General features: G+C 40.2%; 1 protein-coding gene across 3 annotated transcripts in view; it reads right to left on the reverse strand.

Moving 5' to 3' along the window:
- Positions 1-26,226, reverse strand: part of PACRGL (parkin coregulated like) — a 122,647-nt gene that overhangs the window by 42,252 nt on the left and 54,169 nt on the right. For all 3 annotated transcript variants that reach the window (XM_053704098.1, XM_053704099.1, XM_053704100.1), the window contains one exon: positions 9,710-9,817. In XM_053704098.1, the coding sequence (XP_053560073.1) occupies positions 9,710-9,817 (108 nt within the window). The remainder of the gene's footprint in view (positions 1-9,709; positions 9,818-26,226) is intronic.

Genomic DNA, 26,226 nt, shown 5'->3' on the forward strand with positions numbered 1-26,226 from the left:
GCAAACATCTTTATGGGCTGGTGGGAAAGGACCCACATCTTTGGAGAACAAAATCCCTTCAGGCACTTGATAAGATCATATAAACGATACATAGATGATCTTTTGTTCATTTGGCTGGGAACCAAATTAGAAATGGAGAATTTTGTAGCTTATTTGAATCACAACAGTGTCAATCTACATTTTACGTCTAACTTTGAAATGACGGTAATGCCTTATTTAGATTTGTATTTGATGGGTGATCCTATTAGTCATAAAATTACGACAACACTCTATAGGAAACCGATTGCATCAAATACCATTCTACATGCCAAGTCTTGTCACCCCAAACACACTGGCTTTGGGGTGGCAAAAGGGCAATTTATAAGGCTAAAAAGGAATTGTTCATCTAATGAGAATTTCTTAAAAGAATCAGATATGTTGAAAACACAGCTTTATGAAAGGGGATATTTCTCAAAAGTGGTAAACAGAGCCTTCTTAGAGGTCAGTAGATTAGACAGATCACAGATGTTACAACATAAACACAGACAACAGAATGATAGATTTGATCATAAAAAAACTAAGTTTATCACCAATTATAGCCCACAATTTGGGGAAATCTGCAAAATCATTAACAAACATCTCCCAGTTCTAACAGGAGAAGACAGTTTAAAGGATCTACAGGGAGTGCAGAATTATTAGGCAAGTTGTATTTTTGAGGATTAATTTTATTATTGAACAACAACCATGTTCTCAATGAACCCAAAAAACTCATTTATATCAAAGCTGAATATTTTTGGAAGTAGTTTTTAGTTTGTTTTTAGTTTTAGCTATTTTAGGGGGATATCTGTGTGTGCAGGTGACTATTACTGTGCATAATTATTAGGCAACTTAACAAAAAACAAATATATACCCATTTCAATTATTTATTTTTACCAGTGAAACCAATATAACATCTCAACATTCACAAATATACATTTCTGACATTCAAAAACCAAACAAAAACAAATCAGTGACCAATATAGCCACCTTTCTTTGCAAGGACACTCAAAAGCCTGCCATCCATGGATTCAGTGTTTTGATCTGTTCACCATCAACATTGCGTGCAGCAGCAACCACAGCCTCCCAGACACTGTTCAGAGAGGTGTACTGTTTTCCCTCCTTGTAAATCTCACATTTGATGATGGACCACAGGTTCTCAATGGGGTTCAGATCAGGTGAACAAGGAGGCCATGTCATTAGATTTTCTTCTTTTATACCCTTTCTTGCCAGCCACGCTGTGGAGTACTTGGACACGTGTGATGGAGCATTGTCCTGCATGAAAATCATGTTTTTCTTGAAGGATGCAGACTTCTTCCTGTACCACTGCTTGAAGAAGGTGTCTTCCAGAAACTGGCAGTAGGACTGGGAGTTGAGCTTGACTCCATCCTCAACCCGAAAAGGCCCCACAAGCTCATCTTTGATGATACCAGCCCAAACCAGTACTCCACCTCCACCTTGCTGGCGTCTGAGTCGGACTGGAGCTCTCTGCCCTTTAACAATCCAGCCACGGGCCCATCCATCTGGCCCATCAAGACTCACTCTCATTTCATCAGTCCATAAAACCTTAGAAAAATCAGTCTTGAGATATTTCTTGGCCCAGTCTTGACATTTCAGCTTGTGTGTCTTGTTCAGTGGTGGTCGTCTTTCAGCCTTTCTTACCTTGGCCATGTCTCTGAGTATTGCACACCTTGTGCTTTTGGGCACTCCAGTGATGTTGCAGCTCTGAAATATGGCCAAACTGGTGGCAAGTGGCATCTTGGCAGCTGCACGCTTGACTTTTCTCAGTTCATGGGCAGTTATTTTGCGCCTTGGTTTTTCCACACGCTTCTTGCGACCCTGTTGACTATTTTGAATGAAACGCTTGATTGTTCGATGATCACGCTTCAGAAGCTTTGCAATTTTAAGAGTGCTGCATCCCTCTGCAAGATATCTCACTATTTTTGACTTTTCTGAGCCTGTCAAGTCCTTCTTTTGACCCATTTTGCCAAAGGAAAGGAAGTTGCCTAATAATTATGCACACCTGATATAGGGTGTTGATGTCATTAGACCACACCCCTTCTCATTACAGAGATGCACATCACCTAATATGCTTAATTGGTAGTAGGCTTTCGAGCCTATACAGCTTGGAGTAAGACAACATGCATAAAGAGGATGATGTGGTCAAAATACTAATTTGCCTAATAATTCTGCACTCCCTGTAATTAAAGATGGGATAAATTTTATATCAAGGAAGGGACTCACTATAGGCAATATAGTAGCCCCTAGCCTATTAAGAAAGGAAGCAAGTACAGGTAGTAGCTGGCTCACAACAAAAGGACATTACAAGTGTCATTTTCATAATTGTATAGCCTGCCGTCATGCAAATATTACAGACAGGTTCCAATCTAAACAAAGAGTTTTCCTTTCATCTAGCTGCACAAACTGTCGCACTAAGGCCTAGATTTAGAGTTGGGCGGTAGCCGTCAAAACCAGCGTTAGAGGCTCCTAACGCTGGTTTTGGGCTACCGCTGGTATTCAGTCAGGAAAGGGTCTAACGCTCACTTTCCAGCCGCAACTTTTCCATACCGCAGATCCCCTAACGTCAATTGCGTATCCTATCTTTTCAATGGGATCTTTCTAACGCCGGTATTTAGAGTCGTGTCTGAAGTGAGCGTTAGAAATCCAACGACAAAACTCCAGCCGCAGAAAAAAGTCAGTAGTTAAGAGCTTTCTGGGCTAACGCCGGTTTATAAAGCTCTTAACTACTGTGCTCTACAGTACACTAACACCCATAAACTACCTATGTACCCCTAAACCGAGGTCCCCCCACATCGCCGCAACTCTATTAAAAAATTTTAACCCCTAATCTGCCGACCGCACGCCGCTGCCACCTACATTATCCCTATGAACCCCTAATCTGCTGCCCCTAACACCGCCGACCCCTATATTATATTTATTAACCCCTAATCTGCCGCCCCCGCTATCGCTGACCCCTGCATATTATTATTATCTTCTGCTCCGTACACCACTGCCACCTACATTATAGCTATGTACCCCTAATCTGCTGCGCCTAACACCGCCGACCCCTATATTATATTTATTAACCCCTAATCTGCCCCCCTCAACGTCGCCTCCACCTGCCTACACTTATTAACCCCTAATCTGCCGAGCGGACCGCACCGCTACTATAATAAAGTTATTAACCCCTAATCCGCCTCACTCCCGCCTCAATAACCCTATAATAAATAGTATTAACCCCTAATCTGCCCTCCCTAACATCGCCGACACCTAACTTCAATTATTAACCCCCTAATCTGCCGATCGGAGCTCACTGCTACTCTAATAATTTTTTTAACCCCTAAAGCTAATTCTAACCCTAACCCTAACACCCCCCTAAGTTAAATAAAATTTTATTCTAACGAAATAAATTAACTCTTATTAAATAAATTATTCCTATTTAAAGCTAAATACTTACCTGTAAAATAAACCCTAATATAGCTACAATATAAATTATAATTATATTGTAGCTATTTTAGGATTAATATTTATTTTACAAGCAACTTTGTATTTATTTTAACCAGGTACAAGCTAAAATAGTTAAAATAATTACAAAGTTACCTGTAAAATAAATCCAAACCTAAGTTACAATTAAATCTAACACTACACTATCAATAAATTAATTAAATACAATACCTACAATTATCTACAATTAAACCTAACACTACACTATCAATAAATTAATTAAATACAATACCTACAAATAAATACAATTAAATAAACTAACTAAAGTACAAAAAAATAAAAAAGAACTAAGCTACAAAAAATTAAAAAATATTTACAAACATTAGAAAAATATTACAACAATTTTAAACTAATTACACCTACTCTAAGCCCCCTAATAAAATAACAAAGCCTCCAAAATAAAAAAATGCCCTACCCTATTCTAAATTAAAAAAGATCAAAGCTCTTTTACCTTACCAGCCCTGAAAAGGGCCCTTTGCGGGGCATGGCCCAAAGAATTCAGCTCTTTTGCCTGTAAAATAAACACATACAATACCCCCCAACATTACAACCCACCACCCACATACCCCTAATCTAACCCAAACCCCCCTTAAATAAACCTAACACTAAGCCCCTGAAGATCTCCCTACCTTGTCTTCACCTCACCGGGTTCACGATCGGTCCAGAAGAGGGTCCGAAGTCTTGATCCAAGCGGCGGCTGAAGAACTCCATCATCGGGCTGAAGTCGGAAGTCCATCATCGGGATGAAGTCTTCTATCAAGCCGCATCTTCAATCTTTCTTCCGGAGCGGAGCCATCTTCTTCCAAGCCGACGCGGAACATCCTCTTCAAGCGACGCCTACTCGCCGAATGACGGTTCCTTTAAATGACGTCATCCAAGATGGTGTCCCTCGAATTCTGATTGGCTGATAGGATTCTATCAGCCAATCGGAAGGTAGGAATATTCTGATTGGCTGATGGAATCAGCCAATCAGATTCAAGTTCAATCCGATTGGCTGATTGGATCAGCCAATCAGATTGAGCTTGCATTCTATTTGCTGTTCCGATCAGCCAATGCGAGCTCAATCTGATTGGCTGATTGGATCAGCCAATCGGATTGAACTTGAATATGATTGGCTGATTCCATCAGCCAATCAGAATATTCCTACCTTCCGATTGGCTGATAGAATCCTATCAGCCAATCGGAATTCGAGGGACGCCATCTTGGATGACGTAATTTAAAGGAACCGTCATTCGGCGAGTAGGCGTCGCTTGAAGAGGATGTTCTGCGTCGGAAGAAAGAAGAAAGAAGATTGAAGATGCGGCTTGATAGAAGACTTCATCCCGATGATGGACTTCCGACTTCAGCCCGATGATGGAGTTCTTCAGCCGCCGCTTGGATCAAGACTTCGGGCCCTCTTCTGGACCGATCGGTGAACCCGGTGAGGTGAAGACAAGGTAGGGAGATCTTCAGGGGCTTAGTGTTAGGTTTATTTAAGGGGGTTTGGGTTAGATTAGGGGTATGTGGGTGGTGGGTTGTAATGTTGGGGGGGGGGGGTATTGTATGTGTTTATTTTACAGGCAAAAGAGCTGAATTCTTTGGGGCATGCCCCGCAAAGGGCCCTTTTCAGGGCTGGTAAGGTAAAAGAGCTTTGAACTTTTTTAATTTAGAATAGGGTAGGGCATTTTTTTATTTTGGGGGGCTTTGTTATTTTATTAGGGGGCTTAGAGTAGGTGTAATTAGTTTAAAATTGTTGTAATATTTTTCTAATGTTTGTAAAAATTTTTTATTTTTTGTAACTTAGTTCTTTTTTATTTTTTGTACTTTAGTTAGTTTATTTAATTGTATTTATTTGTAGGTATTTTATTTAATTAATTTATTGATAGTGTAGTGTTAGGTTTAATTGTAGATAATTGAAGGTATTTTATTTAATTAATTTATTGATAGTGTAGTGTTAGGTTTAATTGTAACTTAGGTTAGGATTTATTTTACAGGTAATTTTGTAATTATTTTAACTATTTTAGCTATTAAATAGTTATTAACTATTTAATAGCTATTGTACCTGGTTAAAATAAATACAAAGTTGCCTGTAAAATAAATATTAATCCTAAAATAGCTATAATATAATTATAATTTATATTGTAGCTATATTAGGGTTTATTTTACAGGTAAGTATTTAGCTTTAAATAGGAATAATTTATTTAATAAGAGTTAATTTATTTCATTAGAATAAAATTATATTTAACTTAGGGGGGTGTTAGTGTTAGACTTAGCTTTAGGGGTTAATCCATTTATTACAGTAGCGGCGAGATTCGGTCGGCAGATTAGGGGTTAATAATTGAAGTTAGGTGTCAGTGATGTTAGGGAGGGCAGATTAGGGGTTAATAAGTGTAGGCAGGTGGAGGCGACGTTGAGGGGGGCAGATTAGGGGTTAATAAATATAATATAGGGGTCGGCGGTGTTAGGGGCAGCAGATTAGGGGTACATAGGGATAATGTAGGTAGCGGCGGTGTACGAAGCGGCAGATTAGGGGTTAATAATAATATGCAGGTGTTAGCGATAGCGGCAGATTAGGGGTTAATAAGTGTAAGGTTAGGGGTGTTTAGACTCGGGGTACATGTTAGAGTGTTAGGTGCAGACGTAGGAAGTGTTTCCCCATAGACAAAAATGGGGCTGCGTTAAGAGCTGAACGCTGCTTTTTTGCAGGTGTTAGGTTTTTTTCAGCTCAAAATGCCCCATTGTCCGTAAGCACCGCTGGTATCTAGAGTTGCAGTGGCGTTAAATTATGCTCTACGCTCCCTTTTTGGAGCCTAACGCAGTGAAAACCCAGCCATTCTGTGAACTCTAAATACCAGCGGTATTTAAAAGGTGCGGGAGAAAAAAAGCATGAGTAGCTAACGCACCCCTTTGGCCGCCAAACTCTAAATCTAGCCGTAAGTATGTTATTTACTTGGCTGAGTGTACACAATGTGAGAAGCAATACGTGGGGTGCTCTACACGTGAAGCACGCTCACGTATTCAAGAACATCTGAACAACATTGATAAGGATATCGATGTGTCAGATTTAGCACACCATTTCATTTATGAGCACAATAAATCTGTAATCTCCTTTAGATGGCAGGTTATTGAAAGCATTTCACATACCCCTAGAGGTGGTGACAGACTGCATAGATTATTACACAGAGAAGCATTCTGGATATTCACTTTAAAAACAAGACGCCAAAAGGGCTTCAATGCAGTAGGGGATATTATAAACCACTGGCAATATAAATAGTGGATAGCTGGTTTAACCAGAACTGTCCTCAGGAGGTGTTCTCTTTACTAAATTAATTAAGTAATACAGAGGTTTATTTTTTTCCCTTTCTGCTTAGTGTATAAGTTAAAGGATTTTACACTTTGCTATGCTGTATGTAACACACACATTCAAACTTTGTAATATTGGCTGTTTTTATATGCTGGCGATAGTCCTCTTTGAGGATTTAACATTAGCACTCTCTGTATTAGCTTATTGACTAGCATCTGAATTTCAATGATGTACCAATATATATACATATTTTTTGGATTATATCTATTCAATTATTATACTAGACAGGTGTATACTCTATGTGTTATATCCTGGTGGTCAAAGGTTGAAATGAATGACTGAAATCAAGAAGAATGCAATAAATATGGTTCTCTGTTGTAAATAAAGTAATTGCTCCATATTTCGTCCATAATATTCTTAAACTCCCCAGAGTCATCAACTGGGTAAAGCATTGTTATTTACTTACCCTGGTTACATCAACTGTAGGCTAACAAGTTAAGAGAGTATGCACTATTTGAGGCAGTGGAAATGACAAGTGCCAACACACAAGGATCAGGAGTATCCTGGAAAAAGACAGCTGAAGTGCAGGATCCATCTACACAACACTGGGAATGCGTTGAACAGTGAACAACACAGAAAGTTTAAACACTGCAAGAGAGAGGAGATGCAGACTTGGTATTGAACAGCTTCCGATGTACAAAGCGAGTTTTAATCTGCAACCCTTCTTACCAGTACATACCAAGGGTAAATAATACTGTGCACGCCGCATGCTCTAAGAAATTCCTCAGGCATCATTGCACTTCATCTGAAGTCATAGCATGATGACAGAACCCACCTGATCTTCCCCACACTGGGAACAGTTTCAAAGCACCATAAACAGGATTGAAAAGGCTCAACCAAGCAATATGCCCAGGGATCTCCAACTATGCTATATTGCAAAGATTGCAGAATCAATCTAGAGACTGCAGAACAAAAAAAAGAAGCTACTGGATGGAGAAGTTCCTAGTCCTGTCCACCAGTACAATGATAGAGAAAATAGTGGTCAGTGATGTACACACACCCTTTTATTACCCAGGGAGCGCCTGGGATATAGATTTTTTGAGTTTAAATGTCCCTTCTGTAAAAGTTTTATACAATCATAGAAAGAGTAACCCTAAATGCATCTAAGTCTGATATATATACAGGGAGTGCAGAATTATTAGGCAAATGAGTATTTTGACCACATCATCCTCTTTATGCATGTTGTCTTACTCCAAGCTGTATTGGCTCGAAAGCCTACTACCAATTAAGCATATTAGGTGATGTGCATCTCTGTAATGAGAAGGGGTGTGGTCTAATGACATCAACACCCTATATCAGGTGTGCATAATTATTAGGCAACTTCCTTTCCTTTGGCAAAATGGGTCAAAAGAAGGACTTGACAGGCTCAGAAAAGTCAAAAATAGTGAGATATCTTGCAGAGGGATGCAGCACTCTTAAAATTGCAAAGCTTCTGAAGCGTGATCATCGAACAATCAAGCGTTTCATTCAAAATAGTCAACAGGGTCGCAAGAAGCGTGTGGAAAAACCAAGGCGCAAAATAACTGCCCATAAACTGAGAAACGTCAAGCGTGCAGCTGCCAAGATGCCACTTGCCACCAGTTTGGCCATATTTCAGAGCTGCAACATCACTGGAGTGCCCAAAAGCACAAGGTGTGCAATACTCAGAGACATGGCCAAGGTAAGAAAGGCTGAAAGACGACCACCACTGAACAAGACACACAAGCTGAAACGTCAAGACTGGGCCAAGAAATATCTCAAGACTGATTTTTCTAAGGTTTTATGGACTGATGAAATGAGAGTGAGTCTTGATGGGCCAGATGGATGGGCCTGTGGCTGGATTGGTAAAGGGCAGAGAGCTCCAGTCCGACTCAGACGCCAGCAAGGTGGAGGTGGAGTACTGGTTTGGGCTGGTATCATCAAAGATGAGCTTGTGGGGCCTTTTCGGGTTGAGGATGGAGTCATGCTCAACTCCCAGTCCTACTGCCAGTTTCTGGAAGACACCTTCTTCAAGCAGTGGTACAGGAAGAAGTCTGCATCCTTCAAGAAAAACATGATTTTCATGCAGGTCAATGCTCCATCACACGCGTCCAAGTATTCCACAGCGTGGCTGGCAAGAAAGGGTATAAAAGAAGAAAATCTAATGACATGGCCTCCTTGTTCACCTGATCTGAACCCCATTGAGAACCTGTGGTCCATCATCAAATGTGAGATTTACAAGGAGGGAAAACAGTACACCTCTCTGAACAGTGTCTGGGAGGCTGTGGTTGCTGCTGCACGCAATGTTGATGGTGAACAGATCAAAACACTGAATCCATGGATGGCAAGCTTTTGAGTGTCCTTGCAAAGAAAGGTGGCTATATTGGTCACTGATTTGTTTTTGTTTTGTTTTTGAATGTCAGAAATGTATATTTGTGAATGTTGAGATGTTATATTGGTTTCACTGGTAAAAATAAATAATTGAAATGGGTATATATTTGTTTTTTGTTAAGTTGCCTAATAATTATGCACAGTAATAGTCACCTGCACACACAGATATCCCCCTAAAATAGCTATAACTAAAAACAAACTAAAAACTACTTCCAAAACTATTCAGCTTTGATATTAATGAGTTTTTTGGGTTCACTGAGAACATGGTTGTTGTTCAATAATAAAATTAATCCTCAAAAATACAACTTGCCTAATAATTCTGCACTCCCTGTATATATATATATATATTTATATACACACACACACACACACACACATACATATACACACACACATATATACACACACTGTAAAATTAAATAAAATTAGATAAATATAAAAGACATTGTATTAACAAATTAAATAACAATTGATATATAGATGTATTTCTTTGCTTACACTTGTAAGTAGCTGCTTGAGATGAATATTTAGTGATGGTCCAACAACAGCACTTAATTGCACCAAAGCATTCATGCCTCTTTCGAAAACTTCTCCATCAACATGTGCCTAAAATAAATTAAAAGAATTACAATAGTGGAAAAAAAATATTTATAAATGCAAGAACTGCCATTATCATCTAAGAAAAACAGTACTCAAAGAAAATAGGGTAAGGGAAAGCTGCTTAAATTGAATCATATACTGCTTATATGGACAACCCCCACAACCTTAAACTAAAATTAATTTATTCAGGGTAGAAACATAACAAACAACTGTTATACATTCTTAGATACTCTATTTTAGGCATGACAAAGTAAACAAAGGCTATATTTAAAAATTAAAGAAATACAGTATAGTAATCTGAAAATTAGCCATTATAAACGTAAAGAACAGTTTAATTTCTGTATACATTTCATATTACTTATAATTTACATTATAGCAATGTATTTGTAGGTAAATGTTTATTAATGCCTATAATTACCAGGGAATGAAAATAAATCCTTAAAAACAAAACAAAAATAGTAATTAAAAAAATATTAATTAATATTAAATAATTAATATCACAATAACAAAAATATATACACATAGATTAAAAAAATATAACAATGTCAAAGAAGTGCAAAGTCTTTTCATTTCCAGTGCAAAAAATAAAAAAAGTCTTAAGAGTCTCTCACACAATTATGTGTTGCTGTAATTTATCCTTTTATAGAGTGCTCACATAAAGTGTAATATGTAATTCTCTTATGATCCACTTGGGGGGTGCGATCAGTGCTGAAATGGTTTATTGTGAATCAAAAAAACAAATTATGCTTACCTGATAATTTTCTTTTCTTCAGATGGAAAGAGTCCACAACTGCATTCATTACTTTTGGGAATTTAGAACCTGGCCACCAGGAGGAGGCAAAGACCCACCAGCCAAAGGCTTAAATACTCCTCCCACTTCCCTCATCCTCCAGTCATTCTGCCGAGGAACAAGGAACAGTAGAAGAAACATCAGGGTGAAAAGGTGCCAAGAATAACAGATGCCCCACAGAAAAAATATGGGCGGGGAGCTGTGGACTCTTTCCATCTGAAGAAAAGAAAATTATCAGGTAAGCATAATTTAAGTTTTACTTTTGGGAAAACAATACCCAAGCTATAGAGGACACTGAATGCAAAAACGGGAGGGTACAAGAGGTGGCCCATTCTGAGGACACCTGGTCTGAAAACCCCTACCCAACAAAATCCCGCTTTGTCCGAAGCCGAGAACAACTTTGAAAAAAAAAAGGAAAAGGCCCAAGGACACTGACCCTCAGCTAGTCCACAGCCTTGTTAGAGAGCGCGGGAACTAGACTCGACTGAGTCAACAGCCTCTAAGAGACACCGTCCCCAGCAGTCGGTCTCCAAACAACACACCCCTTACTAAAGAAAGGGAACAAACTACCATATTCTTCCACAAAGAAGAAAAGGCACGGAGAAAACATGACTGTACTTGTAAAGCGCGGCTAATCCCCCTTAAGGGACTCAAGACGCTGCTTATTTTATCAACCTCGAAAGGAGGAAAGGCTGAGTAGACCTCGCCAGGGATCGAACTTGCAACCCTTGGTTTGCTACAGTGCAGGGTATGCTGAGCTAGCTTCCAGCTAGCATAAGGAACTCCAGAGAAAAAACCTAAAAAGGGCACAACAAGTCCTAAACAAAAACACAGAGCAAAAACCCGAGATACCGGGTGAGGTTAACAGAGACCCAACCAGTCTCATAGAAACAAGGGGAGGCAACGCCCAGACCCCAGGAATACAGAAACCGCGGGATAAGGCCGGGAGTCTGAAACAGAGAGAGGATCTTCCCCTAACACAATGCAACCACACTCTAGAAAGCAACTGAGGACGAAGGTCCCCAAGTCGCAAAAAGGTATCTCAGAATACCGAAATATTCAGAACGAAACCTCGTGCAGCAAGCTCATATAGGTCTGACGAACAACACCTGAAGCAAAAACACTGCACGCTGCAGCCATCTAAAAATGAAACTTAAATACTTGCAGGGCAAGTAGAAAGCAGCTGAAGATAGGATCCTTCAGATTGCTAAGTATCCACTAACCAGCGGATAACGTCGCAGCCTGAAACCAAGGGCCCCAGCACTGTCAAGGCCACATAGAGTCTCCCCCGATGATGGAGGGATAAAGAACAGTCAGACAGACTTTTGTAAACAGAGCGAACAAAATCCTGAGTATCAATTCCAGAGAGGAAATTTCTCGAAGGAAACATCACACCACAACATGAGCTTTAAACCAAATAAAAATCATCCTCACCGGATGAAAATAAAAGCTAAGGCAATCCGTAGGTTATCGCCAAAGAAGAACGGACAGACCCGCAGGACCAGCCCAACAGGGGTCTGAGACTTCCAAGCTCAGAACTGGAAAAGGATACACAAATAACAAAGACTATAAGATTACTTCATCCCCTTATGTCTATGTATGCAATCCAGTCAAAGAGTAAGACTGAGAATCCCCAAACCCATTAAGAGTGGGATCCTCCAGCAACGCCAAAAAACATAATTTATGCTTACCTGATAAATTCCTTTCTTCTGTAGTGTGATCAGTCCACGGGTCATCATTACTTCTGGGATATTACTCCTCCCCAACAGGAAGTGCAAGAGGATTCACCCAGCAGAGCTGCATATAGCTCCTCCCCTCTACGTCACTCCCAGTCATTCGACCAAGGACCAACGAGAAAGGAAAAGCCAAGGGTGAAGTGGTGACTGGAGTATAAATTAAAAAATATTTACCTGCCTTAAAAACAGGGCGGGCCGTGGACTGATCACACTACAGAAGAAAGGAATTTATCAGGTAAGCATAAATTATGTTTTCTTCTGTTAAGTGTGATCAGTCCACGGGTCATCATTACTTCTGGGATACCAATACCAAAGCAAAAGTACACGGATGACGGGAGGGATAGGCAGGCTCTTTATACAGAAGGAACCACTGCCTGAAGAACCTTTCTCCCAAAAATAGCCTCCGATGAAGCAAAAGTGTCAAATTTGTAAAATTTGGAAAAAGTATGAAGCGAAGACCAAGTTGCAGCCTTGCAAATCTGTTCAACAGAGGCCTCATTCTTGAAGGCCCAAGTGGAAGCCACAGCTCTAGTAGAATGAGCTGTAATTCTTTCAGGAGGCTGCTGTCCAGCAGTCTCATAAGCTAAACGAATTATGCTACGAAGCCAAAAAGAAAGAGAGGTAGCGGAAGCTTTTTGACCTCTCCTCTGCCCAGAGTAAATGACAAACAGAGAAGACGTTTGTCGAAATTCCTTAGTTGCCTGTAAGTAAAATTTTAGAGCACGGACTACATCCAGGTTGTGCAGTAGACGTTCCTTCTTTGAAGAAGGATTTGGGCATAAAGAAGGAACAACAATCTCTTGATTGATATTCCTGTTAGTAACTACCTTAGGTAAGAACCCAGGTTTAGTACGCAGGACAACCTTATCCGAATGAAAAATCAAATAAGGAGAATCACAATGTAAGGCTGATAATTCAGAGACTCTTCGAGCCGAGGAAATAGCCATTAAAAATAGAACTTTCCAAGATAACAACTTTATATCAATGGAATGAAGGGGTTCAAACGGAACACCCTGTAAAACATTAAGAACAAGGTTTAAACTCCATGGTGGAGCAACAGTTTTAAACACAGGCTTAATCCTGGCCAAAGCCTGACAAAAAGCCTGGACGTCAGGAACTTCTGACAGACGTTTGTGTAACAGAATGGACAGAGCTGAGATCTGTCCCTTTAATGAACTAGCAGATAAACCCTTTTCTAAACCTTCTTGTAGAAAAGACAATATCCTAGGAATCCTAACCTTACTCCAAGAGTAACCTTTGGATTCACACCAATATAGGTATTTACGCCATATCTTATGGTAAATCTTTCTGGTAACAGGTTTCCTAGCCTGTATTAAGGTATCAATAACTGACTCAGAAAACCCACGTCTTGATAAAATCAAGCGTTCAATTTCCAAGCAGTCAGCTTCAGAGAAGTTAGATTTTGATGTTTGAAGGGACCCTGTATCAGAAGGTCCTGTTTCAGAGGTAGAGACCAAGGTGGACAGGATGACATGTCCACCAGGTCTGCATACCAAGTCCTGCGTGGCCACGCAGGTGCTATTAGAATCACTGATGCTCTCTCTTGTTTGATTCTGGCAATCAATCGAGGAAGCAACGGGAAGGGTGGAAACACGTAAGCCATCCTGAAGTCCCAAGGTGCTGTCAGAGCATCTATCAGGACTGCTCCTGGATCCCTGGATCTGGACCCGTAACGAGGAAGCTTGGCGTTCTGTCGAGACGCCATGAGATCTATCTCTGGTTTGCCCCAACGTCGAAGTATTTGGGCAAAGACCTCCGGATGAAGTTCCCACTCCCCCGGATGAAAAGTCTGACGACTTAAGAAATCCGCCTCCCAGTTCTCCACTCCCGGGATGTGGATTGCTGACAGGTGGCAAGAGTGAGACTCTGCCCAGCGAATTATCTTTGATACTTCCATCATAGCTAGGGAGCTTCTTGTCCCTCCCTGATGGTTGATGTAAGCTACAGTCGTGATGTTGTCCGACTGAAACCTGATGAACCCCCGAGTTGTCAACTGGGGCCAAGCCAGGAGGGCATTGAGAACTGCTCTCAATTCCAGAATGTTTATTGGCAGGAGACTCTCCTCCTGACTCCATTGTCCCTGAGCCTTCAGAGAATTCCAGACGGCACCCCAACCTAGAAGGCTGGCGTCTGTTGTTACAATTGTCCAGTCTGGTCTGCTGAATGGCATCCCCCTGGACAGATGTGGCCGAGAAAGCCACCATAGAAGAGAATTTCTGGTCTCTTGATCCAGATTCAGAGAAGGGGATAAGTCTGAGTAATCCCCATTCCACTGACTTAGCATGCACAGTTGCAGTGGTCTGAGGTGTAAGCGTGCAAAGGGTACTATGTCCATTGCCGCTACCATTAAGCCGATTACCTCCATGCATTGAGCCACTGACGGGTGTTGAATGGAATGAAGGGTGCGGCAAGCACTTTGAAGTCTTGTTAGCCTGTCCTCTGTCAGGTAAATCTTCATTTCTACAGAATCTATAAGAGTCCCCAGGAAGGGAACTCTTGTGAGTGGAACGAGTGAACTTTTCTTTTCGTTCACCTTCCATCCATGTGACCTTAGAAATGCCAGCACTAACTCTGTATGAGACTTGGCAGTTTGAAAGCTTGAAGCTTGTATCAGAATGTCGTCTAGGTATGGAGCTACCGAGATTCCCCGCGGTCTTAGTACCGCCAGAAGAGCACCCAGAACCTTTGTGAAGATTCTTGGAGCTGTAGCCAATCCGAATGGAAGAGCCACAAACTGGTAATGCCTGTCTAGGAAGGCAAACCTTAGGTACCGATAATGATCTTTGTGAATCGGTATGTGAAGGTAAGCATCTTTTAAATCTACAGTGGTCATGTACTGACCCTCTTGGATCATAGGTAAAATTGTCCGAATAGTCTCCATCTTGAACGATGGAACTCTTAGGAATTTGTTTAGGATCTTTAAGTCCAGGATTGGTCTGAAAGTTCCCTCTTTTTTGGGAACCACAAACAGATTTGAGTAAAACCCCTGTCCCTGTTCCGATCGTGGAACTGGATGGATTACTCCCATTAACAAGAGCTCTTGTACGCAGCGTAGAAACGCCTCTTTCTTTGTCTGAATTGTTGACAATCTTGACAGATGAAATCTCTCTCTTGGAGGAGAGTATTTGAAGTCCAGAAGTATCCCTGAGATATTATCTCTAGCGCCCAGGGATCCTGAACATCTCTTGCCCAAGCCTGGGCGAAGAGAGAAAGTCTGCCCCCCACTAGATCCGATCCCGGATCGGGGGCCCTCAATTCATGCTGTTTTAGGGGCAGCAGCAGGTTTCCTAGTCTGCTTGCCCTTGTTCCAGGACTGGTTAGGTTTCCAGCCTTGTCTGTAGCGAGCAACAGCTCCTTCCTGTTTTGGTGCAGAGGAAGTTGATGCTGCTCCTGCTTTGAAATTACGAAAGGAACGAAAATTAGACTGTCTAGTCTTGGCTTTGGCTTTGTCCTGAGGCAGGGCATGGCCTTTACCTCCTGTAATGTCAGCGATAATCTCTTTCAACCCGGGCCCGAATAAGGTCTGCCCTTTGAAAGGTATATTAAGCAATTTAGACTTAGAAGTAACATCAGCTGACCAGGATTTTAGCCACAGCGCCCTGCGTGCCTGAATGGCGAATCCTGAATTCTTCGCCGTAAGTTTAGTAAGATGTACTACGGCCTCCGAAATGAATGAATTAGCTAGTTTAAGGACTCTAAGCCTGTCCGTAATGTCGTCCAGAGTAGCTGAACCAATGTTCTCTTCCAGAGACTCAATCCAGAATGCCGCTGCAGCCGTGATCGGCGCAATGCATGCAAGGGGTTGCAATATAAAACCTTGTTGAACAAACATTTTCTTAAGGTAACCCTCTAACTTTTTATCCATTGGATCTGAAAAAGCACAGCTATCCTCCACCGGGATAGTGGTACGCTTAGCTAAGGTAGAAACTGCTCCCTCCACCTTAGGGACCGTTTGCCATAAGTCCCTTGTGGTGGCGTCTATTGGAAACATTTTTCTAAATATCGGAGGGGGTGAGAACGGCACACCGGGTCTATCCCACTCCTTAGTAACAATTTCAGTAAGTCTCTTAGGTATAGGAAAAACCTCAGTACTCGTCGGTACCGCACAATATTTATCCAACCTACACATTTTCTCTGGTATTGCAACTGTGTTACAATCATTCAGAGCCGCTAACACCTCCCCCTAGTAATACACGGAGGTTTTCCAGTTTAAATTTAAAATTTGAAATATCTGAATCCAGTCTGTTTGGATCAGAACCGTCACCCACAGAATGAAGTTCTCCGTCCTCATGTTCTGCCACCTGTGACGCAGTGTCTGACATGGCCCTAATATTATCAGCACACTCTGTTCTCACCCCAGAGTGATCACGCTTGCCTCTTAGTTCTGGTAATTTAGCCAAAACCTCAGTCATAACAGTAGCCATATCCTGTAATGTGATTTGTAATGGCCGCCCAGATGTACTCGGCGCTACAATATCACGCACCTCCCTCTGAGCGGGAGATGTAGGTACTGACACGTGAGGCGAGTTAGTCGGCATAACTCTCCCCTCGTTGTTTGGTGAAATTTGTTCAATTTGTACAGATTGACTTTTATTTAAAGTAGCATCAATACAGTTAGTACATAAATTTCTATTGGGCTCCACTTTGGCATTGCAACAAATGACACAGGTATCATCCTCTGAATCAGACATGTTTAACACACTAGCAAATAAACTTGCAACTTGGAAATACAATTCAAATAGAATAATATTAAAACGTACTGTGCCTTTAAGAAGCACAGAAGATCTATGACAGTTGAAAATTAATAAATTGAAACAGTTATAGCCTCAATCCTTGTAAACAACACAACTTTAGCAAAGGTTTAATCCCATTAGCAAAGATAACAAATTCTGAAAGCAGGAAACAAATTACAGAATAAACGTTTTTTATCTCAGTCAAACTATAATTCTCACAGCTCTGCTGAGAGAAATTACCTCCCTCAAAATAAGTTTTGAAGACCCCTGAGCTCTGTAGAGATGAACCGGATCATGCAGGGAATACAATGAGTTGCTGACTGAAATATTTGATGCATAGTAAAAGCGCCAAAAAAAACGGCCCCTCCCCCTCATACACAGCAGTGAGGGAGAACAGAAACTGTCAGAAAACAGATTAAGCAACTGCCAAGTGGAAAAATAGTGCCCAAACATTTATTCACTCAGTACCTCAGCAAATGAAAACGATTTTACATTCCAGCAAAAACGTTAAACATAATCTCTAGTTATTAAACAGCTTTATGTATTTCTTACAGTGTAATTCTAGTGAAGTACCATTCCCCAGAATACTGAAGTGTAAAGTATACATACATGACATTATATCGGTATGGCAGGATTTTCTCATCAATTCCATTGTCAGAAAATAAAAACTGCTACATACCTCTATGCAGAATCATCTGCCCGCTGTCCCCTGATCTGAAGTTTACCTCTCCTCAGATGGCCGAGAAACAGCAATATGATCTTAACTACTCCGGCTAAAATCATAACAAAAACTCTGGTAGATTCTTCTTCAAACTCTGCCAGAGAGATAATAACACACTCCGGTGCTATTTTAAAATAACAAACTTTTGATTGAAGATATAAAACTAAGTATAATCTCCATAGTCCTCTCACACATCCTATCTAGTCGTTGGGTGCAAGAGAATGACTGGGAGTGACGTAGAGGGGAGGAGCTATATGCAGCTCTGCTGGGTGAATCCTCTTGCACTTCCTGTTGGGGAGGAGTAATATCCCAGAAGTAATGATGACCCGTGGACTGATCACACTTAACAGAAGAAACGTGCCTTAGTAGGACACGAAGGCGCGCCAGTCTATAACGAAAGGCGCAACATACCTCCACCGGGACAAAAGGAAACATCGGCACCGATGGTTGACCCCCTGAGGCCTCAGGGGAAGTCGCTCCCCTGGAAGGCTGAACTGGAGCAGGCGTTCCCACACCTGACGAGCCCCGGTTAACAAAACACGGACAATATCATAAGCACACTCCCGGGAGGTGCAGATGCGCCAGCGCCAAAGATATGGCCATGCTGAACCATGTTGTAACCTCCGGTGGGAACAGGCCACACTCCCTAGAAAGGATAAGTAGCGTTTGGGTTACCTGCATGCGTAATAAGAGTTGGTGGTAGGGAACTTGTCTCGTGAGAAATAGAATCCCCAGAGATGGATGGCTCAGTGGGCACCCGATTCCCCGATCCGAGGAACAGAGTACTCTAAAACGGCATTCAGAACATAACTGATGGGCATGTATCAGCCGGGCCAATTCATATTCTTCACAAGAAGTAGAGTCTGAATCAGATATCCGTCTCCAAAAATCCTCCATAACTGGGACACTGCCGCCTCCAGAGAACCAGACACCAGCGGACCAGGATTTCTCCGTTGCCACGCGGTCAGGAAAACGGAAATGGGGTCACAAAGTAAACCGTGCAGTCTATGCAAAAGCGTGCCGGACCGAAAAGGCTGCGTCACTGGACATAGGCTGTTATGTTCCAAAATAGCCATGAGCTGAAGTAACACTACACAGTAGCAGACAGAATCACATAACAAACATGATTATAAACCCCTCTTTTCAATAATCCCCCTCGGGAGATATTAACCCTAGATTCTAGATTCCTAGATACAAAAAGGAGCCTCACTGAGACCCTATGTTAAAGTTATCCCCGAAAGATTGTATCCCCTCTCGGATAAACAGATGAAATTAAAATACATCCATAATGAAAGTAAAATGAAACGATCTTACCAGAATCTATGCCGTGGAACAGGAAAACGGTCCTTCAAGTGTGACAGATAGTAGCGTCGCCTCTGCCATGTACTTGAGAGAAAAAAGCAGGCAGCGAAACTCGTCAACGCTGATTGCTTGTGGAGTTGTTAATATGAGTCGGGATGGTTTTGCAGAAAGACTTTCCTTGCATCTCTGGACTCTAACTTTCACCCATGCTTTCACTGAGAGGCTGACAGGACTACTTAAAACTCCAGTCCCATGCCGAAGAGTATTACCCTCCATAAGAGACTATCGAAAAACTTGACACTTTTCTGCCAACCTCCTGGGACGAAAGGCAAAGAATGACTGGGAGATGAGGGAAGTGTGAGGAGTATTTAAGCCTTTGGCTGGGGTGTCTTTGCCTCCTCCTGGTGGCCAGGTTCTAAATTCCCAAAAGTAATGAATGCAACTGTGGACTCTTTCAATTTATGAAGAAAATTAGGGCTAACTTTTCTAATATGAAATGCTTAAATAAAAGCATTTTGGTTTTTTTTCTTCTTTATCTTTTTACACTTTCAAAATATATTTCAATTTGATTTTAAATTTCCTTTAAGAATACTAAACAAAGTTAAATATAATATAGGGTTTGCCTGCGAGTTGGGTGTTACATTTTTATCCACTTTATTTGCTCCATTAACTTCTACAGAGGGAATACGTTAAAACGATCGCGATATTCGAAGTTCAACTTTTTGCGCGAATTGCAAGCCCACACCCATTGCACGTAAAAAACGTATGTCTAGGGGCTTGTCCAAGCAGCGGCCATGATCAGACATGAAATTCAGCAGCTCCGTCTATAACCAGATTAACTCATCGTTTTGTCAAAGTGCCAGGAATCAGACTGAGATGAGAAGTGCAAAAATAATCACACCTTTATTAATAACAAAAAATAATAAAAAGTCCACAAGTCAAATAACAAGCCAGGAATCAAAACCAGAGCTGGTAGTCAGACGAGCCAGGAGCCAAAGCAAGTAGTCAGACGAGCCAGAATCAGGAACTAGGAGAACAGCAGAGTCAGGAACAAGCCAGGGATCAGGAACAAGGAGGAACGTCAGACAGCCAGGTAATACACAGGAGCTCTCACAAACAGGTCTGAGACAATGCAAGGGCAAAGCATACTGAACAGAGGCCCTTTAAATAATAAGTGATGACATCACAATTCTGAGACTGCATCCTGTCTCACACGGATGATGTACACCAGTCTGGCCATAAAAGGAAGTGCAGGAAATTAGCAGCATCACACAGTATGCACCAGAGTCAGCAAGAGAGGTGAGTAAAATGGCTGCCAGCAGCACATGGCAAAGAAGGCAGGGAAAAAAACCCTGACACATTAATCTTGATGCTAATTTGTCATCATTCAACATAGCTCTGCATATATAGTAAAGAAGAAGCTATGGAATCAGATGATACCATTATCTTTGAGATCCTATCATCAGAAGATCTAATCTGATTAAGAGAGTAGCTAAAAGCCTGCGTCACATATCCAGTACCCCCCCCCCCCCCCCCGGTTAGCAAATTAAAGCGGTTTTCAATACTGCAGAACTTTTAAGTATTCCTTACTACAACTGAACTCCCGCGATTCAGAACATCGACCTACAGTGGCCGAGAGGATAAAAATTGTTTAAAACGTTAAAATAGTAACTATTGTCAAACTTCTTATAAAAAACTGACCTGTAAACAGTTAAATGTATATATTAGATTCTAAAAGATATATAAGAAGCGCTCACAAGGGCTAAAGACAATTTAAATTTATTAATTACAAAATTCAACATAAATAAAATAAAACTTCAGAGTGCGCACTCTTGAAATACAATTTATACTAAACCTTATAACAATTCATTAATTCTAAAACCTTATCTTAAGCCAACTTTTCTTAATCTTGTGTGCAACAAGTGCTGTTAGCAGATATTGGTATAAAAACAAACTTTCCCAAGTCTCTTATTTATTTCTGTGCAAGATATATATAGCAAAGATAGGGAGATCGATTTAGCTCCTTAAGTTCATTAGATTCAAATCCAATAGCCAATCAGGTATCTCTGTTTACGTTGTTTCGTTATTTTCAAATCTAACCGTCATACCGGTGATTATATCCAAGCTTTTTTAAGCCAAAGTTCTTTAGTTTAAATAAGATACTTTTTACCTTAATGTTGCAGTTCTTTATGTAAAAAAGTATCTTAAAAAAGGCTCATTGCGAGCGGAAACGCGTTGATGATAGGACACAAAGGATATACAGAATCAGATATACAGCCTTAGAAGTCAGGCTTGGACATCTGAAAATCTTCAAGGATTTGACAGCTTCCCTATAAACTGTGCATACTGACTAAGGAGACCGCAAGTAAAAACCGGGTGAGAAAAACAAAAACCCGCATCTAAAAGCAAGTGAAAAGATTCCCTTTAGCCTGGAGGCAATAGAGGTGGACTGTCCATTGTCATCGGAAGGCGGAGAATTTTTTGCTCTAACAAGTGAAGATCAGCGGTAGAAAAATCACGGTAAGCCGTATCTGTTACACCGCTAAAAATAACTGTTTGAAGCCCAAATAGATACTTTTTTACATAAAGAACTGCAACATTAAGGTAAAAAGTATCTTATTTAAACTAAAGAACTTTGGCTTATAAAAGCTTGGATATAATCACCGGTATAACGGTTAGATTTGAAAATAACGAAACAACGTAAACAGAGATACCTGATTGGCTATTGGATTTGAATCTAATGAACTTAAGGAGCTAAATCGATCTCCCTATCTTTGCTATATATATCTTGCACAGAAATAAATAAGAGACTTGGGAAAGTTTGTTTTTATACCAATATCTGCTAACAGCACTTGTTGCACACAAGATTAAGAAAAGTTGGCTTAAGATAAGGTTTTAGAATTAATGAATTGTTATAAGGTTTAGTATAAATTGTATTTCAAGAGTGCGCACTCTGAAGTTTTATTTTATTTATGTTGAATTTTGTAATTAATAAATTTAAATTGTCTTTAGCCCTTGTGAGCGCTTCTTATATATCTTTTAGTGGCCGAGAGGATCCCAAGATTATTAAGAGCATATCAATCCACCATGGAGACTAACATTCTAGCCCTCCTTAAACAGATGTCATACAAGATGGAGATCTACTTCATCTCCCTAAAGCAGACTGTCAGAACAGGGCGAGTAGCAGACTGGGAGGAGATCACGACACACAAGCTTACCCAGAAATCAAGCAAACCATCAGAAGAGAATGAGAGAGGCCACAAGGCCAATTCAGAAGGAGATGATATAACAAATACAGCCTGTGAGATTCGCAGCGAGATTTCACTAGGAGCTACTGAAGGATATCGAGAGACACACGCGATCAAGCAACAAGGCTGGAGATTGAAAAGGAGCCCCCTCGCAATGCGGACGATTGAGAGGGGACATGGAACAGTATACACACCTGTGATCTCTATCATTCCTTCACTGGACACTGCAGATCCCTCTCTCACCTATTTCACCACCTTGAAATCCAAATCTATCAGGCACCATTTGGGACCTATGATTGCCATCTCGGTTGCCAGTACTACAGGTTACATCTTAGGGTTATCCTCTAACTCTGCTGCAGACTTATCTATACTACACCTCCAACATCTGAAAGGAACTGGAGCTCACAAACTTGCAAACTTTACCATGGTGTTTACTGCCCTTGACATAGGTTAGAAGAGTGAAAAGACCGTAAATTGTGGATGAAGGGATAAGACCATATTCCCATCTATACTCGTTAACTCATCTCACTACTATCTCTTTACATTGTTTACTTTAACGTTTAGATTGTATTTTTAGTATATAGATCAGTGTTTTTCAACCAGTGTGCCGTGGCACACTAGTGTGCCGTGAGAGATCCTCAGGTGTGCCACGGCAGACTGACAACAGTGTGACATATTTTTTAATTTTGCTTGTTTTTTACTCCCAGTGCAGGGGTAGTTTGTAGGAGGCATGGCATAACAGCACAATACATACAGTATGTGTGTGTTTGTGTGTATGTGTATATATATATATATGCTGTATTAGGCTACAATGTGTGATTTTTTTTTAAAATTTTGGGATGGTGGTGTGCCACGGGATTTTTTAATGTAAAAAGGTGTGCCACGGCAAAAAAAAGGTTAAAAATCACTGATATAGATGGTTGTCCTTATTGAATAGATAACAACTACCTTTATTTTATGGTACATAGATATATATATATAGATATACATAACACCTACCAAAACATACATGCATACTGGATACTGCAATATCCCTGAATAACTTGCCTTATTCATAAGAGAGCTAGCCTCCTTGTTCAAATTTAAGCCGTATGACCTAACATTTTGTTCCTAGATAGTTACTGAAACAGCCCCACTCTCAATTTATGTGTAGTTTTATGATATGTATCTCTATTCCCAACTTTTTGCTACCTACAAAACTCGTTGGGTCCTAATATCACCACATCTCTCACTAACACCATAAAGTTTGTCCTGTGTACAGAGATAAAGTTTTTCTTCTCTCCATAGTTAGTCTTGCCCATAGAGCCCAATGCCACAATAAGTCACAGATAGCTTCAAACTTCCACCTCTTACACTGTTAAAAGCTAGCATGTAAATTAACGGGTATGAGCCCACTTGGTTGTTTTGGATCACCTCCTCCAGTAGCAGCGGCATATTAACTAGGCTAAAGTTTTTGAATATGTGAGTTCTCACTATACCAATTGCTTTGCTTATTATGTGTTCTACTAGCCACTGCAACCTGCTAAGAGATGTGTCTAGTAATAGGGATATGAACCAGCGCCTACTCTATACCCTTAGAGCTTGGAGGGGAGTGATACCTAGTAACCACCAATAGAAATCGAGTGAATAATGGGGATCCCCCAAGCGCCTACCAAACCGGAGGCAAAAGGGATTAGTAACGATATAAATCTGGTGGTAAAATTAATAGATATTTAATACAAAGTCTAAAAACATATACAATACAACTCATGGATCCATGAAGAGTATAACAGGGTAAATAAACAAATATAGCAGTTATTAAAAACACATACAGAGGTAAATAAAAACAATAGATGGTCACAGGTAAGTGGCCTATCTCATGCGCAGACCTGGGTACAGATTAATAAGGTATCACTGTGATAAGTACAACAAATAACAAGTGTTGAAAAATATTCAAGAAATCACACGTGTGGAGAGATATTCAAAAAATCATCGTGGTGAAAAAATCTCAAATAAAAAAAAAAGTGTCAATAGAATGTCAGTAAAATAACAATACTGTGAATTGCAATTCGGTCCCAAAAATTGAGGTGAAAAAATTAGTGGTGAAAAAATATAAAATTTAAAAAATATAATGAAATCCTGTGCACAAAACAAATATAGAAATAGTCACCCAAACCTATATGGATATTCCTCGCAGTGGTCCCATATGTGGATATATCCTTGAGGGTGTGGAGAGATGAAGGACAGTGCCCACAGAAGTGTGGAACAAGGAGTCAGAAATCGGTGTATGAACCAGATTAACACAAAAGAAACGATATCCACCTAAAAATATGTGGGGGAAAAAATATATAGTGCAGATTACTTCACACAATATTACATTAATGGAAATAGGCTTACCAATACTTAGTCGACGCGTTTCGGCCCTAGTATAGGCCTTTATTGTGTGAAGTAATCTGCACTATATCTTTTTTTCCACATATTTTTAGGTGGATATCGTTTCTTTTGTGTTAATCTGGTTCATACACCGATTTCTGACTCCTTGTTCCACACTTCTGTGGGCACTGTCCTTCATCTCTCCACACCCTCAAGGATATATCCACATATGGGACCACTGCGAGGAATATCCATATAGGTTTGGGTGACTATTTCTATTTTTGTTTTGTGCACAGGATTTCATTACATTTTTTAAATTTTATATTTTTTCACCACTAATTTTTCCCATTATTCAAGAGATGTGTCTAGACTATATCAGTATCAAGCTTTAATTTTGGGTAATAGCTATTTTATGGTGGATGAAATAATAAAGAAAAGTTTCAACTATGAAACTAAAACAGACTAAAAATCATAGTTGAAACTTATCTTTCTAATTTCTTCCCCCATTGCAATTTAAGGCGTTTTGGATAAAACCGCCTGTATCTGTTGGCATTGTAAACGTATTTTTTGCTAGCGCAGACTTATCCCTTGATTTTGTAATAGCTGTTTTATACTCAATCACTAGACTATACACCCTTGCGATAAAGTCTCACTCCTACCTACATCATCATTTTATATTTTACCTCGCAATAGGACGTGTTACATAGCCTGTTTATTATGCCAGTTCTAAAGGTTTTTTCATTATTTTACCAGATGCTAAATATCCTTCTTTAGTAGTTGACCAAGAGTGACCATTATTATCATTTGAGAGATTCCCACGTCCCATTTTTATATTCTCTTTAATATTTAAGTTCTTAATTATAGGACAGATCACCAGTAAGTGATTTTATATCCAACAGACTCCTATATGCAACAGAGATATTATTTCTATGTATGGGCGATATACCAAATTCTGCTGACTTTTATCAGTTTGCTATATATCTATTCTGAAGACCAATAGTAAGTCATCTTTAGGAGGTGTTTATTCAATAAAATAAACTAACCCATCCATGGGCCTTTTCAATACTATACTCAGTACATCTGGGATTAAAATCTTCCACTTTACTAGGGAGTCAAAAGGATAATATACGTAGTCTAGAGGAGTCTAACAGATGACTATTAGGGATTTCTCCCATCTACAAATTTACATGTTTTACTTGTCATCCGGGTTTAGGGCCCATCCCTGGGCGGCAGGGTTTAAACACTCAGGTTTGTAGAGAATTATTTTCTTATATTCTACTACTAAAATAGTTCAAACCTAGATCTAAGCCCACAGGTATCACAGTAATCTATTGTTGCACAAGTATTCTTAGCTTATTTATTACTATGTGATTTCTCATATGTTCCTACACCTGCTACCAACTGACCATTTATATTCCAGGCAATAATTCAGATCACTACATATTGTTGTTATATATTTCATAATGTGAATAACCTCCCATTTGTCTTATGATAAGCCCAAGAGAGACCCTT

This window comes from Bombina bombina, chromosome 2 (assembly GCF_027579735.1).
Source record: "Bombina bombina isolate aBomBom1 chromosome 2, aBomBom1.pri, whole genome shotgun sequence".
NCBI lineage: Eukaryota > Metazoa > Chordata > Amphibia > Anura > Bombinatoridae > Bombina > Bombina bombina.